At 37.9% G+C, this 17,947-nt stretch overlaps 1 protein-coding gene across 1 annotated transcript; it reads right to left on the reverse strand.

Annotated features, from left to right (window-relative positions):
• Positions 1-11,071: 11,071 nt before the first annotated feature.
• LOC103221898 (olfactory receptor 2B6-like) lies at positions 11,072-12,010 on the reverse strand. Its single transcript, XM_037995844.1, has one exon. It carries the CDS (start codon positions 12,008-12,010, stop codon positions 11,072-11,074), a length of 939 nt encoding a protein of 312 aa, XP_037851772.1.
• Positions 12,011-17,947: the final 5,937 nt, after the last annotated feature.

Here is a 17,947-nt window from a genome sequence, read left to right on the forward strand (position 1 = left end):
CTTGTAATAATTGATTTACAGTTAACTTGACTGAAGGAAGTCTCTTCGATTTAAGAAAATCTATATGAAAGTCCAGATGTGAGTATTTTTTCCTATAAAAAGCTACACAGTCAATATTAAGGCTTTGTAAACCGAGATACAAAATTGAAGTATTATGAAAATACTCATATAACAGTATTGAAAATAAATTCTTACCAATTCCTTTGTCACTGAAACAAAAGCACTGAAAATAATAAATGCTAGAAAGAATGCAAAGTGAGGGAAACTCTCTTTGATTTGGTAGAATTGCAAAATGGTGCAACTAATTTGTCCATTTGGCAATTTTTATAAAGTTCAATAGAGTCTTGCCATATGACTTAACAATCTCGTTCCTAAGTATTTACCCCAGTGAATTAAATCTTACGTCCATGTAAAAATTTGTAGGCAAATGTTTATATCAGTTTTATTCATAATTACTCAAAACTGTAAGCCACCCATGCCCTTCAACAGGGGAAAGATAATCTTGGGTACTTCCACACAATGATCTATGATTGTGTGGAAATTGATTGATCAATGAATACTATTGACCAATGGGACGGAATGAGCTACTGATACATGCAACAACACGAATATACGTTAAGTGTATTTTAGTAAATGAATGAAGTCAGGCTTCAAAGTCTGAATATTGTATGATTTCATTCTTGAGACATCTGGTAAAAAAAACCTGTTGGGATGGAAACACACCAGTGGTGTCCAGGGCTTAGTGTAGGGGAGATTAATCGATTACAAAGAATACACACAGGGGACATTTTAAATGATGGAGTTATCTTGTAAGGTGCTGCACTAGTAATACACAAGTCTATGATTTGATAATCCCCAAGAAGTGTATCACAAAATTGCACTCAAATACATGCAAATAAACAAGCAAAAATATCACCAAGATGCAGGAAGGTCCTAGAAAGGTATGCAGACAGTGACAAATCACTCCACTTTATGTAAATGTGTAAACTAACAAGCCTGAAAAGGGTAGAGAAGAAGTAAATACTGACCTTGGTTATTTTGAGAAATAATATTTTGATTAAAAAATGTCAGGCTAAAGAGAAAAGTATGCATCAATACTGTATTCTAAATGGTAATTTTTTTTCTCATGTGGGTACAGCTAATTTTGTAATTGCTTCACACGCATACTAGTGTTGAACAAAAATGTTAAAAGATGAACAGTGGCATCCAGGTTTCTCACTGTTGGTATGAGAAGTTACAGATAAACAAGAAAGGAAGGCCAGAATGATCATGAGGGACTGTATCACAGTCAGTTATCACTATGACCTCATGTTTAAACACAAGCACAAATACACGTGGACACATACACAGATGGACAAATATAGAAACAATGACAGATATGTGTGTATTCAGGGCTTACTGTGTAGACACACATTGCCTCGCCCTTTCTGGTGAAATAGCCTAGAAACAATGTTACCCTCACAGCAATGTGCACATGTCACACTCAGATAATGTTTTCTAATGCCATTTTCCAGTGAAAAGAACCAGAGATCCTTGGGGAAATGTCTGATTCTAAGATATTTCTAAGGCTGGTGAAAAAATATGTAAGATAAGCCTGGAGGAGAAGAACCAGTAATACCAGAAATCAAGGAGGGGCCCTAAAGAGAAAAGGATAACAAAAGGATGAAGACTTGTCCAAGGGACCCAGCAGCCAGCTTGAAAGAGCTCTCAATGGGGAAAGCTAGAGCACTTTCAACAACAAAATAAATAAAATATCACTGGATTATAACCTGAAGTATAAAAAGTAACTGTCCATACTGTTACAAATAAATGACTGAATAAATACATCAACGGAGAAGGAGAGAGAAATCTTCCTTACCAGTCTATTAATAGTCCCCACTTTCCGGGGTGGAGCTCATGATCTCCTTCATTAAGCGTAGGCTGGACTCAGTGACTGTCTTCCAAGGAACAGAGTATGGAAAGGTAACAACTGTAAGTTTAAGTTTTATTTAGTGCAAACACTACCTTAAGCAAGTGATTAAAGTCAGCACCATCAGTGATGCCATGTAGATATTATGTACCCCTGGCTCTGATGTGATATAAAAGGGCACTTTACCTCTGTGGTCACCTCTTCAAAAATTCAAAGATCTGGTGCAATTGATGGCAGCTGTGGCCTGTGTGCAGTGGCTGCTGCCATGACGCTGGCTGCAGTGGGAGAGGAGCGGGTGGGGCTGTGCGCTGGATGGAACCCGCAAGAGCTGGGAACAAGCGGAAGCCCCCACCCCTTATGTATTGGCAGGCAGGAGCCTTGTGCTCCCCAGGCTCAGTTGCAGCTGCCCAGCTGTGGCTGCAGACCCGGGTATCCCTGGGCTCTCGAGGTCGGGAGAGGGCAGAATTCCCATCCTCCTTGGTGCAGCTGTAGCTGCTCAAGCTGTGGCTACAAACCTGGGCATCCCTGTGCTCTTGGGTGCCAGGAGCCCTGCCCTCCTGGTCGCAGTTGCAGGTGCCCAAGCTGTGGCTGTGGATCCGGGCATCTCCACACTTTTGGGGGCCCGGGAAAGGCCCCTTGCCCCTGTGCAGGTTCAGAGGTGCCTGCTCCTGCTGCCTGGCCTCTGCCTGCTCCTGGCATCAGCTCTGATCTTGGAGCAGAGTTGAGGTTGAACCCCGGTGCTTTTGCAACCTGGCCTGGTGTGTGCATGCTTGGGGCATTGCGGACACAGCAGCCTCCTGCTACCTCAGCCCCCCTCTGGACTTTGGGCACCAGTAAGCAAGGAAGGGAGGCTGGGGAGGTGCTGAGGGCAGCTTGGCCCTGGCCTGCAGGTGCCCCTTGGCAGGAACAGCCTGGGTGCCATGAACAGTGGCAGGAGGCAGACAGGCTCCTGGACAGAGAGGGATAGGTCTCTGGTGAGGCCCCACCTTCAACTTAGGGAAGGTTGAAGTCTGAGAGCTGGGCTGCCAGTCTCGCAGACTGGAGTGGGAATTTATGATGCTTTTTCTGGGCCTGCCCATGGTTGCCCAAGGGCCAATCAGCACCTACTTCCTCTCCTCTGACTCCCGGACTCAGCCAGATTAAAAAAGATGACAAGACAACCAGCTGCAGAGAGGAGCTACCTACCCAAGGTCTCCTCTCTGCTGAGGGCTGAAAAGGCAATGGTATGACCAGCTGTGAAAGGAGCTATCCACCTCAGGGTCTCCTCTCTGCTGAGAACTGAACACTGGTCAGGACACCCTGGCTGTGGAGAGGAGCTACCCACTACGTGTCTCCTCTGAGCTGTTATATTGCTCAGAAAAGCTCCTCTTCACCTAACTCACCTTCCACTTTCCGCATACCTCATTCTTCCTGAGTGCAGGACAAGAACTTGGGACCCACCGAATGGCATGGCTGAAAGAGCCGTCACACGAACAGGGCTGAAACATGCCCTTTCATCACTCATCACATTGCAGGCAACAAAAAGGAGTGAAAGGCTGCTGCCCTTTGGGGAGCCCAGACCTAAGAGCTCCCTGAGCCAGGGCTGTGACACCCTCTTTGGGCTCTGTGGTTCCTGGCTTCGCTAAGTTTCTGGGCACCACTGCATTCCGCAGCATCAGCCATGGAAGCTGCTTGCAGTACACCTGGTCCAGCTGCAGCCTTGCAGGGAGCTGGTGACTGTGTTGGTGCCTGGAATTGCCTGCCCTGCCACAGCAAGCATGCCTGGCTGTGTGCAGTAGCTGGACCCCACACTTTCTTGCTCATACATGCCTCGCTGCTCCACTTGCCCTTGGCAGGTACGGGATCCAGGCTGGTAGTGTGAGCTGAGCACAGCCTGCCAGGCTGAGTGGGCCAGTGGGCCTGAGGAAAACTTGGGCATAGGTGCCACTAGTGACAGAGGTTTTTGTTGGTGAAGCGATACCCCAAGGATCCCATAACATAATCATGAGAAAATATCAGACAAACCATGATTGAAGTGCATTTTATAACATACCTGAGCAGTACTCACAATTATCAATATCATGAAAAACAAGAAAACAGATTCAAGAAACTGAAACATGACAACTAAATGCAATGGAGTGTTCTGGATTGAATTTTGCAACAAAAAAAGAACATTAAAGAAAATCCTGCTGAAATCCAAAGATAGTCTGGAGTTTTGGTGATAGTAACATACCAATGTTAGTTTCCTAATTTTGAAAAATAAACCAGAGAAATGTAACATTAAAGGAAAGTGAAACTGGGTGAAGGGTATTTGAGAATTCTCCATGCCATCTTTGCAACTTTTCTGTAAGGCTAAAATTATGTCAAAACAAAGCATGTATGAAAAATGTATTACACAGATGGAAAGGAACAAGATGTCCAACTAGATGCAGCCAGGAAGTACCGCTTTCACTGAAAGAGACCAAATTATTGAGTAAATCAGCATAAATTGGACAGAACTTAGGAAAGAAAATGCTGAGCGTGGAGAGGCAGAGCTGAAGCTGAGGCTGTAGAGACAGAAAGCTGGGAACTCTGCAGGTGGGATGGCTCCTGGAAAATTGGTGAATGAGGGAACTGCGGGACAGCTCACTCTTGTCATAGACCTCTGGGATCCTAGCTACAAGAGACTCCATGCCCCCCATAAATATGTTAGCTGGCAGGGGGATCTCCCTGGGGAAGGTTAACACCGCTTCCTCAACCCCTTCACACACAGACACTCACAGATCATGTAAATGGAAACTCGTCAGAGGATGAGGAAGAATGAAACTCTCTGAGTGTCTTGGTATCAGCAACAGCACAGGTTAGTAATAAGCATTGAGGCAGGGAAATTGATCTCATATCAGGAATAATTGAATGTGAATCACAGAGAAAATTGAGAGATGTATTGGGATCAAGTGGTACTTCAGTTTTCCCATTAGTCAAAATACATCCCAGAACTTTCTAAATCAGCTAGTGCAATGAACTATACTGAATTTTTGTTCATGACTTCATTACGCTACTAAAAGATAAAGTCTCTACTCCAGCTTCTAGGTTAATAGTAGCAAAGTATAATATGCCTATTTAAAATAGTCCTATTACCTAAAAAAGTTGATCTCATGGAAGTAGAGAGTAAAAGAGTGGTTACCAGAGGAGCTGGATAGGGTAGCGTGAAGAGGGGAGTGAGGAGAGTATGATCAATGGATACAAAGTTAGAGTTACGATGAATAAGTTGTAGTGTTTCATTGCACCGTAGCGTGACTGTTGTTAACGATAATAAAATAGGCAGAACATCAAAATAACAAAATAGGCAGAAAAGAGGATTTTGAATGATCTCATCACAAAGAATCGATAAATATTCAAGGAGATGAATATGCTAATTACCCTAATTTGGTCTCTCCACATTGTGTATGTGTATCAAAACATCACATTGTGTCTCATAGGTATGTACAATTATATGTGAAGTAAAAGGAAAACGGAACTAAATAAAGTAAAATAAAATGGTCCTGCAACATTTCAGCCAGAAAGAAAGGAAAACATATTTTAGGCAGAAGGACAGTGGAAAAGAGAAGATAATATTTGATGTTTGATTTTCACAGTTAATGCAAAACAAAAGGGGTAGAACAAAAGTCTATGCCATTTTCACCAATAGAACAATTTTGGAATAGGATCACAAAAAAATCAGGTTATAAATTACTGCTAATAAGAGCTGACAATTGACTACAGCCAAATAATGAGTTCAAAAGCATTTTAGTATGTTCCATTTTCAGATTTTTTAAGATAGTAATTAAAACAATGAATAATTCAGTAGCAACTTTATGTTAAAGGCATAGTTAAATGCATAGATAGAACTATTCAAAGGAGTTTCATAGACAGTAGATCATGTGAAAATCCTTTATTATAAATATTTTAAAAGGAATGCATCTCAAACTTTTTTCCTTCAGCCGTAAAATCTTTGTTTCAGGCGAGATGTTTGTTAAAGTACTTGGTATACTGACTGTCATTTAAATATTTAAAGACTTTTTTTGGATAGTTCTCTCAAATAGAAAAGACAACCTAGTCATTTCTTGCCAATTATGAATTTTAAAATACAATCTTAATTATAATATGATATAATGTTCATACCAAGAATTGTGCTCATGCAAATTGAATGTATTAATCAGAAAATAATTTATGTTAACATATTCATTAGTTCATATAGAAAAGCCACACAATACCTTTACACTAACAAAGCTGTTGATGTACATAGATGACCAGTCAAAATTACATATTAATAGCCTTATAATGTGACCTTTCAGATGTGCCCATTTGCCTAAGAGTCACTTAGTGAACTCAGATTCAGTCATTAGTTGGTACTTTTTCTAGCAAAATAGCTTCTACGGATTCAAGAAAGAAATGATTAGAGGATTTGCTGCATTTCAGAGTTTGCAATCTGAGATAACGAATCCCCTGGGATGGAAGGAGGTGATGTCCCCACGGTGCAGTTAACTCTACTGTTTGCTCAGTGGGAGGATACTGGAATCATAGCAAGATAAGAAATTCCAGAAGCAAATTTTAAAGCAGTTTCTCTGCCAAAACATTTGAATCCTCCCTATTGCCCACTGAGCCCTGGCTTCTCACTATCCTAATGCAGGCAACATATCCCATATATTAAAACAACCTTAAATTGGACACTTATCACTGTTTCTCATAAGTACTATTATTTTACTTTGAAGAGTTTTTCTGGGGAAAGGGGATTACAGACTCTAAGACTTAGAAGTGTCTGCAGAAACTACTGTTGTCCACTTTCCAATATTAATTCTTGTTAAAATGTATATTATATATTATACTAAGTATGGTATGCATAAACCCTTTATCTTAATATAACATGATGTTAAATGTTGGATCCCTTTAATGTCTCCAAAAAGGAAATGCTAAAAATTCATTTAGATTTATCCTTTATGAATAAAATTTTTTGATAACAATTAATTCTCTTTTTGCAATTAATGTCTTTTTTTTTTTAAATTGTTATACTTTAAGTTCTAGGGTACATATGCACAACTCTTTTTTTTTTTTTTTTTTGAGATGGGAGTCTCACTCTGGTGCCCAGGCTGGAGTGCAGTGGCACAATCTCCACTCACTTTAACCTGCGCCTCCCAGGTTGAAACCATTCTTGTGCCTCAGCCTCCCAAGTAGCTGGGACCACAGGTGCATGCCACCACACCTGGCTAATTTTTGTATTTTTAGTAGAGACGGGGTATTACCATATTGGCCAGGCTGGTCTTGAACTCCTGACCTCAGGTGATCTGCTCACCTTGGCCTTCCAAAATGCTGAGATTATAGGCGTGGGCCACTGCTCCCGGCCAATTGATGTCTATTTCTTCTTGTAGATAATTAGTAACATCTTCCACGGAATTTGACTTCAGTTTTTCTCGGAGTCCTTTTAACTTCTGTTTCAAAAACTACTTTCCTTGATTTTAAAGTCGTTGAAATAATCTACACCTTCTGCTCAATCCTGCAGACTTAAAACATCAACACCACTGTCTTTGGCTCATCTCTTTCCCAGAGGACACACATTGAAAAATTTCCAAGTTAACCTCCTATGTTAATCTCTCACACTTTCCCCATCTTTTTCATTTTTACTTCTCTTATCCTACTAGAGAACCTCATTATCTATTGCATAGATTGTTGCAGTACACTTAACTAATTTCCCGTGTTTTTCTACTCCAAATGGTTTTTTACTTTGCTAAATGTAGTCATAAAATAAAGGTCTTAAATAGTCTCAAGGTTTAAAATCCTTCAAGTTCTCATCTCCTATAGAAACACACATTCTTTAATATCAGCCTTGGTTCTGGTTCCCGGTTCTAGTTCAGCATATATCCTCCTTTCAGTCTTCCATATTGCCCCATGTGATTTCAGATGGAAACATTGAATTCTTCATGATTTTGAATGTGTAATTTTAAATTTCCATCATTTTTGCAAGTAGTTTGTTATAAGGTAGAAAAAGCATGAATTTTTGGCATTTGAAAGCTTTCAAATTCCAGTTCTGACATACACTATGCAAGCTCAAGAATTAGTGAACCACATTTTCATTATCTATCAAATGTGGCTAATACATACCTTAAAGGATTATTGAAAGATTAAATAAGACCATACATAAAATGTGTTAACACTTTTACTGACTCATGGCAGCTTTTCAATAGTTGTGAGTTCTCCTTTTTAACATAACTTTTTGATTATGATTATGGTATTTCCTCAGCCAGTGATGTCTTACTATATACTCCTATTAAATATTAAAATTTTTATTTGCATTTTGAAAATAGTTTTAATTTAATTATTCTTTGAGTTCTTTAATTAGTCGTCTTTTTTCATTCCAAAGGCACATTCCTTTTTTTTTTTTTTGCTTTTATGTCTACATTATTATTTTTATTATACTTTAAGTTCTAGGGTACATGTGCACAACGTTCAGGTTTGTTACATAGGTATACATGTGCCACGTTGGTTTGTTGCACCCATTAACTTGTCATTTACATTAGGTATTTCTCCTAATGTTATCCCTTCTCCTGTCCCCTACCCCACTACAGTCCCCGGTGTGTGATGTTCCCCGCCCTGTGTCCACGTGTTCTTATTGTTCATTTCCCACCTGTGAGCAAGAACATGTGGTGTTTGGTTTTCTGCCTTTGTGCCAGTTTGCTCAGAATGATGGTATCCAGCTTCATCCATGTCCCTGCAAAGGACATGAACTCATCCCAAAGACACATTCTTGAAGGTGCGTGTTAGCACTTCTTGCCTTGCGGTTATTATGCTGTGCAGATCTGAGAACATCTCTAATATGGAGAAAGCCACTGTTAAACCTTCCTGAGTTCTACCCTAAATATTTTCCCCAATACATTTTTAATGTCTTTAAAACTAGGGTTAAAATGCTTTGTTTTCTTCCATTTGTTATTTAGGAAAGGCCTACTTGCTTGGGGGAAATAAAACCTTTAGATCACTTTCCTTGAAAGGCAATCTCAGAATTGCTCGTGCTTTACACAAAAGGTAGAGCACGCTTTCTCTTTCAAGTATAATGTGTCCCTTCTCTTCTACAGAATTTTTCAGAAGTCGACTGAAGTATCCTTCATGCTGTAGCATACTGAGCAGTATATATTCCCTGGAAATGCAAAGTCCAAATAAAACCTTTCTGTGGGCTTTCCAGACCACTGTTCTGAGTAATCTTTATTCTGAGATTTTTGCACATAATTCTTAGGAAATCCTGATTTTTCACTGTGTCTAGATTTCACTCATGCCTCTGAAATGAATATTTTTTACAGGCCTTGAAGGTAGTATATACATTAGCAAAGGACAGAGTATAAATTGAGAAAGAGTCAGATGAACTGTAATGAGTTTTTTAAAAAAAATTTATTTATTTATTATTATTATTATACTTTAAGTTCTAGGGTACATGTGCATACGTGCAGGTTTGTTACATATGTATACTTGTGCCATGTTGGTGTGCTGCACCCGTCAACTCGTAGGTGGGAACCGAACAATGAGATCACTTGGACTCGGGAAGGGGAACATCACACACCGGGGCCTATCATGGGGAGTGGGGAGGGGGGAGGGATTGCATTGGGAGTTATACCTGATGTAAATGACGAGTTGAGGGGTGCTGTAATTAGTTTTTATAGCAAAGCTTTTGACAAAAATCTTTCTGGGTTTTGCCCTCAAAACTAGAAATTACTATATACTTCTGTATGTAAGACTAAGTTAGACAAAGGATACCTCAACTAATAAAAATGAGCAAAGCTATTGTTTAACACTACAGAATTAGGTCATGTGTTTGTGTGTGCATGTGTATAAAATTTGAAAACATTTTTCTGGCAGTCAACCAGAAATAGGCCAATTTTAAAGTTACTTAAAATTTTTTCCACACTAAATATATAAAAGTTCAATGATTTGAGGATCTGTACCAGCACCAGATGATCTGTTATTTTTCAACAAGTGTATCTGGTTTGCAGTTGATTCTTGTTTGAAATAGCATGAGGTTTTCCTTCCAATTATTGACTTAGATCTTGATCATACCAGAAGTTATGACAGAAAAGTCCAAATGACCTTTTGTTTTTCTTACAAGTATTTACTTCTTCACTACACAACACCGTGTTGAACTCTCAACATATTAATTCAACACCAAGTAAATATTAAATCTATTCATTTGCTCTCATAAATTATAACTAATTTCATGACAAAGTTTTAAGTTTTGGGGTGTGAGTCCTAGAATTAAGCTTTAGCACTTTCAACTTTTAATAATACAGGTTTTGTTCAACATTTGTAAGTGTTGAACATTTATAAGTCTTTATAAGTGTAAAAAGACACTTATATTGTTTGTGCAGGTAATCAAGTTTCCTTTTGTTCCAGAAATGCAAATTATTTTTTTCTCATACTGATTCTAACACAGTCAGTTCCAAAAGGCATTCCTGGCTGTTCCAAATTGTGCACGGAAATGCTTCCAGGTTGTATTTCATTACTAATGTCACTTTCTTGTTATCTCACTGATTCGAAGACTTATTATAGTATGTAAAAGGAAAGTGTCAGACACTTTTTCATACTTTTGGTCCCACTATTCCACTCATTTCAAAATTTAATAATAAATTATTTAATTAAAATACAAAATCACTGCATATTTATTTGTTAAAAAAGAATTACACTGAATTTTTGAGAAGCAATAGTATCTACATAAATTGGGGTTGATAAACTTATGAGACTCATGATTCTTCCAGAGTATAATGTTCTTCCCATTGAATGCCCAGTGTAGCCACAGTGCGCATTTAAACTTGGGATAACTCGCAGAGAGTGATGGAATGTTTCTCAGGTGACTCTGACAGGAGGCTCATTGATGAGTGGTTGCCATACTATTTTTACAATTAGCTTGAACTAATAAATTCATTTTACTAATATTTTTTCTACGTAACACAGTTACTATCTCCATATGTACCAACCAGCATAGAACTATTTTAATATATTTCCATAATATAATGTGCATACTAGCCAAATATAATCCTTGCTGAACATGTTTACAAAGAGTCTCAGAGACATAACATATTTTGCAAGAACATGTAAACCGATATTTGATTATGAGACAAGAATTTGTTAGAGAAAACCATAGCAACCTACTCTAATTGTTCAATAACTTCATTTGACGTCTACCAACTATCACTTAAAGCTAAAAATGCTCCTCACCAGGTGGCATAATGCCCCCTTCACATCCTTATTCCGCAGGGTGTAGATAAAGGGGTTGAGTGTGGGAGTCACCACTCCATAGAAGAGGGCCATGAACTTGGGTTGATCCCTTGAGATGGAGGAGGGAGGCTGAAGGTACATGCTGATGGCTGGGCCATAAAATAAGAAGACTACAATGAGATGGGAGGAACATGTCCCAAAGGCCTTTTTCCTTCCCTCAGAAGATTTGATCTTAAATACAGCATGTCCAATACCAGCATAGGAAGCAAGAATTAAGCATAGTGGAACAGCTAACATAAAAATGCATACCACAGAGAGTGTGAGCTCGTTAGCATCCTTTTCACCACAGGCATTCTTTATCAGAACAGGAATCTCACACACTAAGTGGTCCAGCTTATTGAGCCCACACAGTGGCAACTGTAATGTAGCAGTGGTCTCTGAGACAGCGTAGGTTATTCCAATTAGCCACACGGTGGATACTAATAGGATACAAATGCGCTGATTCATGATGAGGGTGTAGTGAAGAGGTCTGCAGATGGCCACATAGCGATCGAAGGACATGAGAGCCAAGAGCAAACATTCTGTGCCCCCCATTATGTGAAAGAAATAAAGCTGAACTGCACACCCCTTATAGCTGATGGTCTTCTTAGAGCTTCCCAGGTTAACCAGCATCTGAGGGACAATGCTTGTGGTGTAACACATGTCCAAAAAGGAGAGGTTGGCGAGGAAGAAATACATGGGGCTGTGAAGACGAGAGTCTAACCTGGACACCAGAATGATTGTGACGTTTCCCATCATGGCTATGGGGTATGTTATAAGAAGACTAGTGAACAGAGGAAGCTCTAGCCAAGGGCGGTCTGCAAAGCCTAGCAGAATAAATTCTTCAGGGCGGCTTTCATTAATTAGTGGCATTATCTTCAATTTGTTTTACCTGTAGTAGGGATGTGGCAAGGAAGTTAGAGATACGGGCATTGACAAAACATGGTGATGCATTGATTGTCTACTTATAGATGACAGGGTGCAGTAACCTGGGGTCAGAATAACATAAAACATCTGGTATCAGGTGATCTTGTTTTCCTATGTGACACTACAAATTAAAGGCAGTTATCTTAATCCAGTAACCCAACCATTTTGAAATGGAATTTCTTCCTCTGTGTAAGAAGGTTGACAATAACTATCATTCTTGAGTGAGGTGAAGATTAAATACAAAGTAAAAGTGGCTGTATAGTTTTCAAACTTTGAGTTGCATAAAAATCAGCTGAGGAGGTTGCTAGAATGAAATTTATTGTTTCTTATCTTTAGGTGTCTGATAGAGTAAATGTGTCCTGGGGCTGAGGAACAGGATGATTCATTTTCAGAAACCCTGCTGCAAGGCATTGCTGAAATGTTAAGAAGAATAAACATATTGAGGTAGCAATGGTAGGAGAAAAAGGAGGAGAAAACCTGGAGTCATATGAATCAAGATAGCGTTGTCCAGCTCCAACTAGTTAGTTGAATAATATATAATCTCCAAGGGAAGCAAGAAGGCTTTTGGATGAAACAAATTTATCTCAGTGATTTGAAACTGAACAAGAAAATTAAATACTTTTATTATCTGTTTTCTGGAGTATAAATTGAGAGAATTAACCTATAATGACAAAGTTTCCCTATGTTCAGGAATTTTGTTTTGCATTCTTGGGCTTTTATTCATTACAACTTAGTTCAACCTTTGGGCATTTGATATAAATTTTAGCTAGCATCCATTTTGAAAAAAAATTTTTATTCAATGAGATTATCATCTTGTTTTAGTATAAGAGTTTGGATAGTTGTCATGACCTGCTGATTGTACATAACTACAAATATGTCTTTTAGTTCTGAGTGACTGCTGTCAGGACAAAAGTTGACATCCCGGTTTAGGCTCAGAGACCGTCAAATCTGAAATTATTTCACATTTTCAAGACCTTTCCTTTTTTTTTTTTTTTCCAGCTAAAAAGTACATTGACATACCAACATCAGCTAGTTTAGTGAAGCAGTGTTTTGAGAAAGTTAATTTTTTGCTCATATGCTTTTAGCGGTGACATGTGTTTTATGAGATCACAATTCTCTGCAGAATGAGAAATATTCAGTCAAAAAGTTAAGGTAGCATCTCCGTAACAACATTCTGAGTCACTCTGCCAGTTGTTTCATGGTAGCAGATTACATTTATAAGTTTATAAAGCACAGCTTCCACATTCTCTGCTTCATTACATCTTCAAAGTCATCCTCTGAGGTGTCACACAGAGCTACTCAGGGCTAACATGTGAATGTTGCCCTTTGATTATATGCTATCTTAGGCCAGAAGTGTGCAAAACAATAATAATACTCTTTCCAATAAGTCCTTAGTGAACCCTCTGTGTCAAACACCCCCATATGCTTTTTATACCATTAAATCATTTAGTATCCATCCCCAAATGCTATGACAATGAAAATTTTGGTATCCATATTCTAAGATATTGTTAATCATTTGTTTCCATACTCTGCTAATAACTAAGAACATTCTAAAGATTGAAAAGTAATCGCTGCTTTAAATGAGGTAATGAAATATTGAGACTATACACTCAGAGTTTCAAGAGCCCCAGAAAGCATCTGTACTTGAGGGTTGTTCCTGAATAAGGTGACCCCTTTCACATTATTCGACCTTGATTTAATCAAGATGTTATATGAGTGCATCAAATTTAGAAATATGTCTTGGCCTGAGTGCTTTTTCAGATGAAAATCTGTATTGGAAATGGAAGATAAAATAAAGGCATGATATAAACTAATTTGATGTCAAAATAATACAGTCATAAATAGCTTAACAGTCATACATAGCTTAACAAGAGCGATATAGTCTGAGAAATGCATTGTTAAGTGGTTTTGTCATTGTGGGAACATAATAGAGTGCACTTACACAAACCTAGATGGTATAGCCTACTACACACTGAGGTTATATGATACAGCCTATAGCTCCTAGGCTACAAACTTGTGCAGCATGTTACTGTACTGAATACTGTAGATAATTATAATATAATGGTAAGTATTTATGTATTAAGCATATATAAAAATAGAAAAGGTACAATAAAATATGGTATAAAAGATAAAAAATGGTATACCTGTATTGGGCACTTACCATGAATGGGGCTTACAGGACTTCAAGTTGCTCTGGGTGAGTGAGTGAGTGAGTGCTGAGTAAATGTGAAGGCCTAGACCACTACTGAACACTACTTTAGACTTTGTAAACACTACATTTAGCCTACACTAAAATTACTAAAAAACATTTTCTCTCTTTAACAATAAATTCATTTTAGCTAACTACAACATTTTTACTTCATAAACTTCTTAATTTCCTTAACTTTTTGGGTATTTAATCACACTTAAACACATCATACAGCTGTACAAAAGTATGTTCTTTGCCTATATCCTTATTCCATAAATTATTATTATTTTTTTAACTTTTTAAACTTTTTTGTTAAAAATGAAGACACAAACACACACATTAGCCCAGGCCCACCCAGGGTCAGGATCATCAATATCATTGTCTTCCAGCTCTACACCTTGTCCCACTGGAAGGTTTTCAGGCGCAATAACATGCATGGAGCTGTCATCTCCTATGATAATAATAACATTATCTTCTTCTGGTATACTTGCTGAAAGACTTGTGTGAGGCTGTTTTACTGTTAACTTTTTAAAAATAAGTAGGTGTATAAAAATCATAAAAAGTATAGTATAGGAAAAATATAAACCAGTAACATATTTGTTTATCATCATCAAGTATGTACTGCACACAATTGTATGTGTTATTCTTTTATATAACTGGCAGTGCAGATTTGATTACACCAGCATCACTGCAAACACCTGAGTAATGTGTTACATTATGACATTATCATAGATACAGTGTCATTAGGCAATAGGAATTTTTTAGTTCTGTTATAATCTTATGGGACCAGTGTTGAACACGTGGTCAGTCATTGATGAAATGAAAATGTCATTATGTGGTGCATGCCTGTATTCTGAGAATTGCAAATTACACTGTTCAATAATTTCACTATTAGATACCTACTATCTATTTCTTTAACATTGTTATGTTCACCTTTTATATTTTCTCTACCAGGGACCATCCTTCAATTTTTAAAAGAGTAATTTTAGATTTGATCTTCCATGAATTCTTCCATAATTATAACTACCTTTAATGACAATATTCACTCCAGTATGTCTTCTGCAATTTTATTAAATTTATATTATTTGGGATTTTGTTATCTTATTAACTTTATTAAGTATAGTTTGTCTGTGAGTGGTGGTTACCCAGAGCTCCTCCATTTCTCTGGACATTTCCCTGGAGACATCAGAGTGGGAATGACTAATCAACGTGATTTAATTTTGAAATATATTTAAGCTCTGTAATTCTATTCTTAGAGCTCATATTTTTTTTCATGTAATTCTTGTATTTTATTTCTTTTAGCTTTGGGATTTTATCTGTCTTTTGGATCTTATACTTCAAGAAATTTTTCATCACTATTTTACTATATGGGGATCTACTTAACTACAGATGTTTAAAGCTACTTTATTAAAATGCCAGACCCATGAGTTGAGTAAATCCCTCTCCTCACGGGGTCCCAAGATAACGTAGGGCTCCTTGGACTATTAGAAAATGACATTGTTTACTTACCACAGGTCAGAAACCCTATACAGGGACTGTGTAGGCAAGGTAGAAGGTCAGTTCCCCAAGGGGTTTTTATTGGATCTATAAGTCAAGTTTCATTCCTTAAAGGAAAACACACCATTCCATTCAAAGCCTTGGTAAAATAAACAATTTCTGCAATTGTGTCCTGTTACAAAAGAAAACAGATTCTTATTGCACTCATGCAAATAAATATATTGCCATAAGTTAAGAATACTCACAAATAGTCTCCGAATTCTGGAGAAATCAGGTAGAGAGAAACAAATATGCTCCAATTTTTTTTTTTTTTCAGAAGTATACTTTACTCAATTACTAAAAACTGTAAGTAGCTCAAAGTAAAAGTTTTCTTGACTCTGGAAAACAAAACAAAGGATTAGCAACTTTTTAAGCAAAGTCAAAATGATTAGTTTATTCTTTTAGTTTAGTTTATGCAGTTAACTCCTGTTCCGTTTGGTATTCATGAACATTCCAGTTCTTCATGAGAGTTGCAAAAGTTGTTTCCTCTATTCTAATGTCACAATTTCCCAAGTTATCAGAAACCTGTATTTAAGAACATCCATTAGAGTTGTATAGCTGACTATAAACCACCTTTTGAAGAGGATTAAAAAAACATAATTGTCTGTGGATGACAAAATGCCTTACAACAGCCACGGGCAAAAACATGATTGACAAAGAAATTTTGCTAACGTATAAAATAATTATTCTTGCTGCACTTTATACAAATTTTCAGGCCAAATGTAATAAAGCAAATCAGTCTTATCATAATTTGTCTTTAGTAAAAATGAGAAACTGAAGAGAGAAAAATTATGTTTCAAGAAGTATGGTACACTTGTTATTAAATTCTAGTCTCATGAGTTGTTTTTAAGTTTGTTTCTACAATTTAGGCTAAACCTGCTTATTCCTGTGAACCAACTAGTGATCTTAGACTGTTACTCAGAAGATACAAGAGGGTTGGGTAATGTAAGAATCTGGACTAATATTCTAATTATGGACACATATTGGAATCATCTGGCAACCCTATATCAGCATGGTTTTAACAGTTGCTCAGTTCATGGGAAACCTTTCAATTTAGTTTACCTGGAATAATTTTACTTATTTTGCTTTGCTGCTGTGGAATACATTGCATTTGTACTCTTTGTATAGGGATGCAGAATATGCTTATTGAATGTTTTCTTAAATGGAACGCTTATTAATCTTTCAGATAGCACCTCTTGTTGAAACTCAGAGTTATGAATGGCTCTCACCATACCAACGCTTTTTGATGAGCTCCTCTCTACCCTAGATGTGAGGGACTCTAATTGTTAGGCAGGAATATCATTGCTCCTCTAAAGCCTAAAGAAGCCATCGAAGAAGACGGATCTTTGTCCCTCTGCAACCCTTAGGATTAAGGGTTCTCTTGTAAAGGGGAGGGAGAAAATGTCAGAGACATGTGAGCCAGAGCAACTCCATCTTGAATAGCAGCTTGGTAAAATGAGTCTGAAACCTATTGGGCTGCATTCCCAGATGGTTAAGGCATTCTAAGTCACAAGATGAGATAGAAGGTCAGTACAAGATACAGGTCACAAAGACCTTGCTGATAAAACAGGTTGCTCTAAAGAAGCCAGTCAAAACCCACCAAAAACAAGATGAGGATGAGAGTAACTGGTTATCTCACTGCTAAACTCTTATCAGAGTCATGACAACGTCAGGAAGTTACCCTATACGGTAGAGCACATTTGTTTACAAATGCCATGGCAACATCAGGAAGTTACCCTGTATGTTCTAGAAAGGGGAGGCATGCATAATAAAGGATGAGTTTGTGTCCTTTGTAGGGACATGGATGCAGCTGGAAACCATCATTCTCAGCAAACTATCGCAAGAACAGAAAACCAAACACCGCATGTTCTCACTCATAGGTGGGAACTGAACAATGAGATCACTTGGACTTGGGAAGGGGAACATCACACACCTGGGCCTATCACGGGGAGGCGGGAGCGGGGAGGGATTGCATTGGGAGTTATACCTGATGTAAATGATGAGTTGATGGGTGCTGACGAGTTGATAGGTGCAGCACACCAACATGGCACAAGTATACATATGTAACAAACCTGCACGTTATGCACATGTACCCTAGAACTTGAAGTATAATAATAAGAAAAAAAGAAAGAAAAAAAAAAAAAGAAAGGGAAGGCATG

The sequence above is a fragment of the Chlorocebus sabaeus genome, chromosome 17 (assembly GCF_047675955.1).
Source record: "Chlorocebus sabaeus isolate Y175 chromosome 17, mChlSab1.0.hap1, whole genome shotgun sequence".
In the NCBI taxonomy this organism is placed as follows: domain Eukaryota; kingdom Metazoa; phylum Chordata; class Mammalia; order Primates; family Cercopithecidae; genus Chlorocebus; species Chlorocebus sabaeus.

Bases quoted from the DNA above. Each gene is read 5' to 3' on its own strand.
- LOC103221898 (XM_037995844.1), bottom strand. From the start codon at position 12,010: ATGCCACTAATTAATGAAAGCCGCCCTGAAGAATTTATTCTGCTAGGC.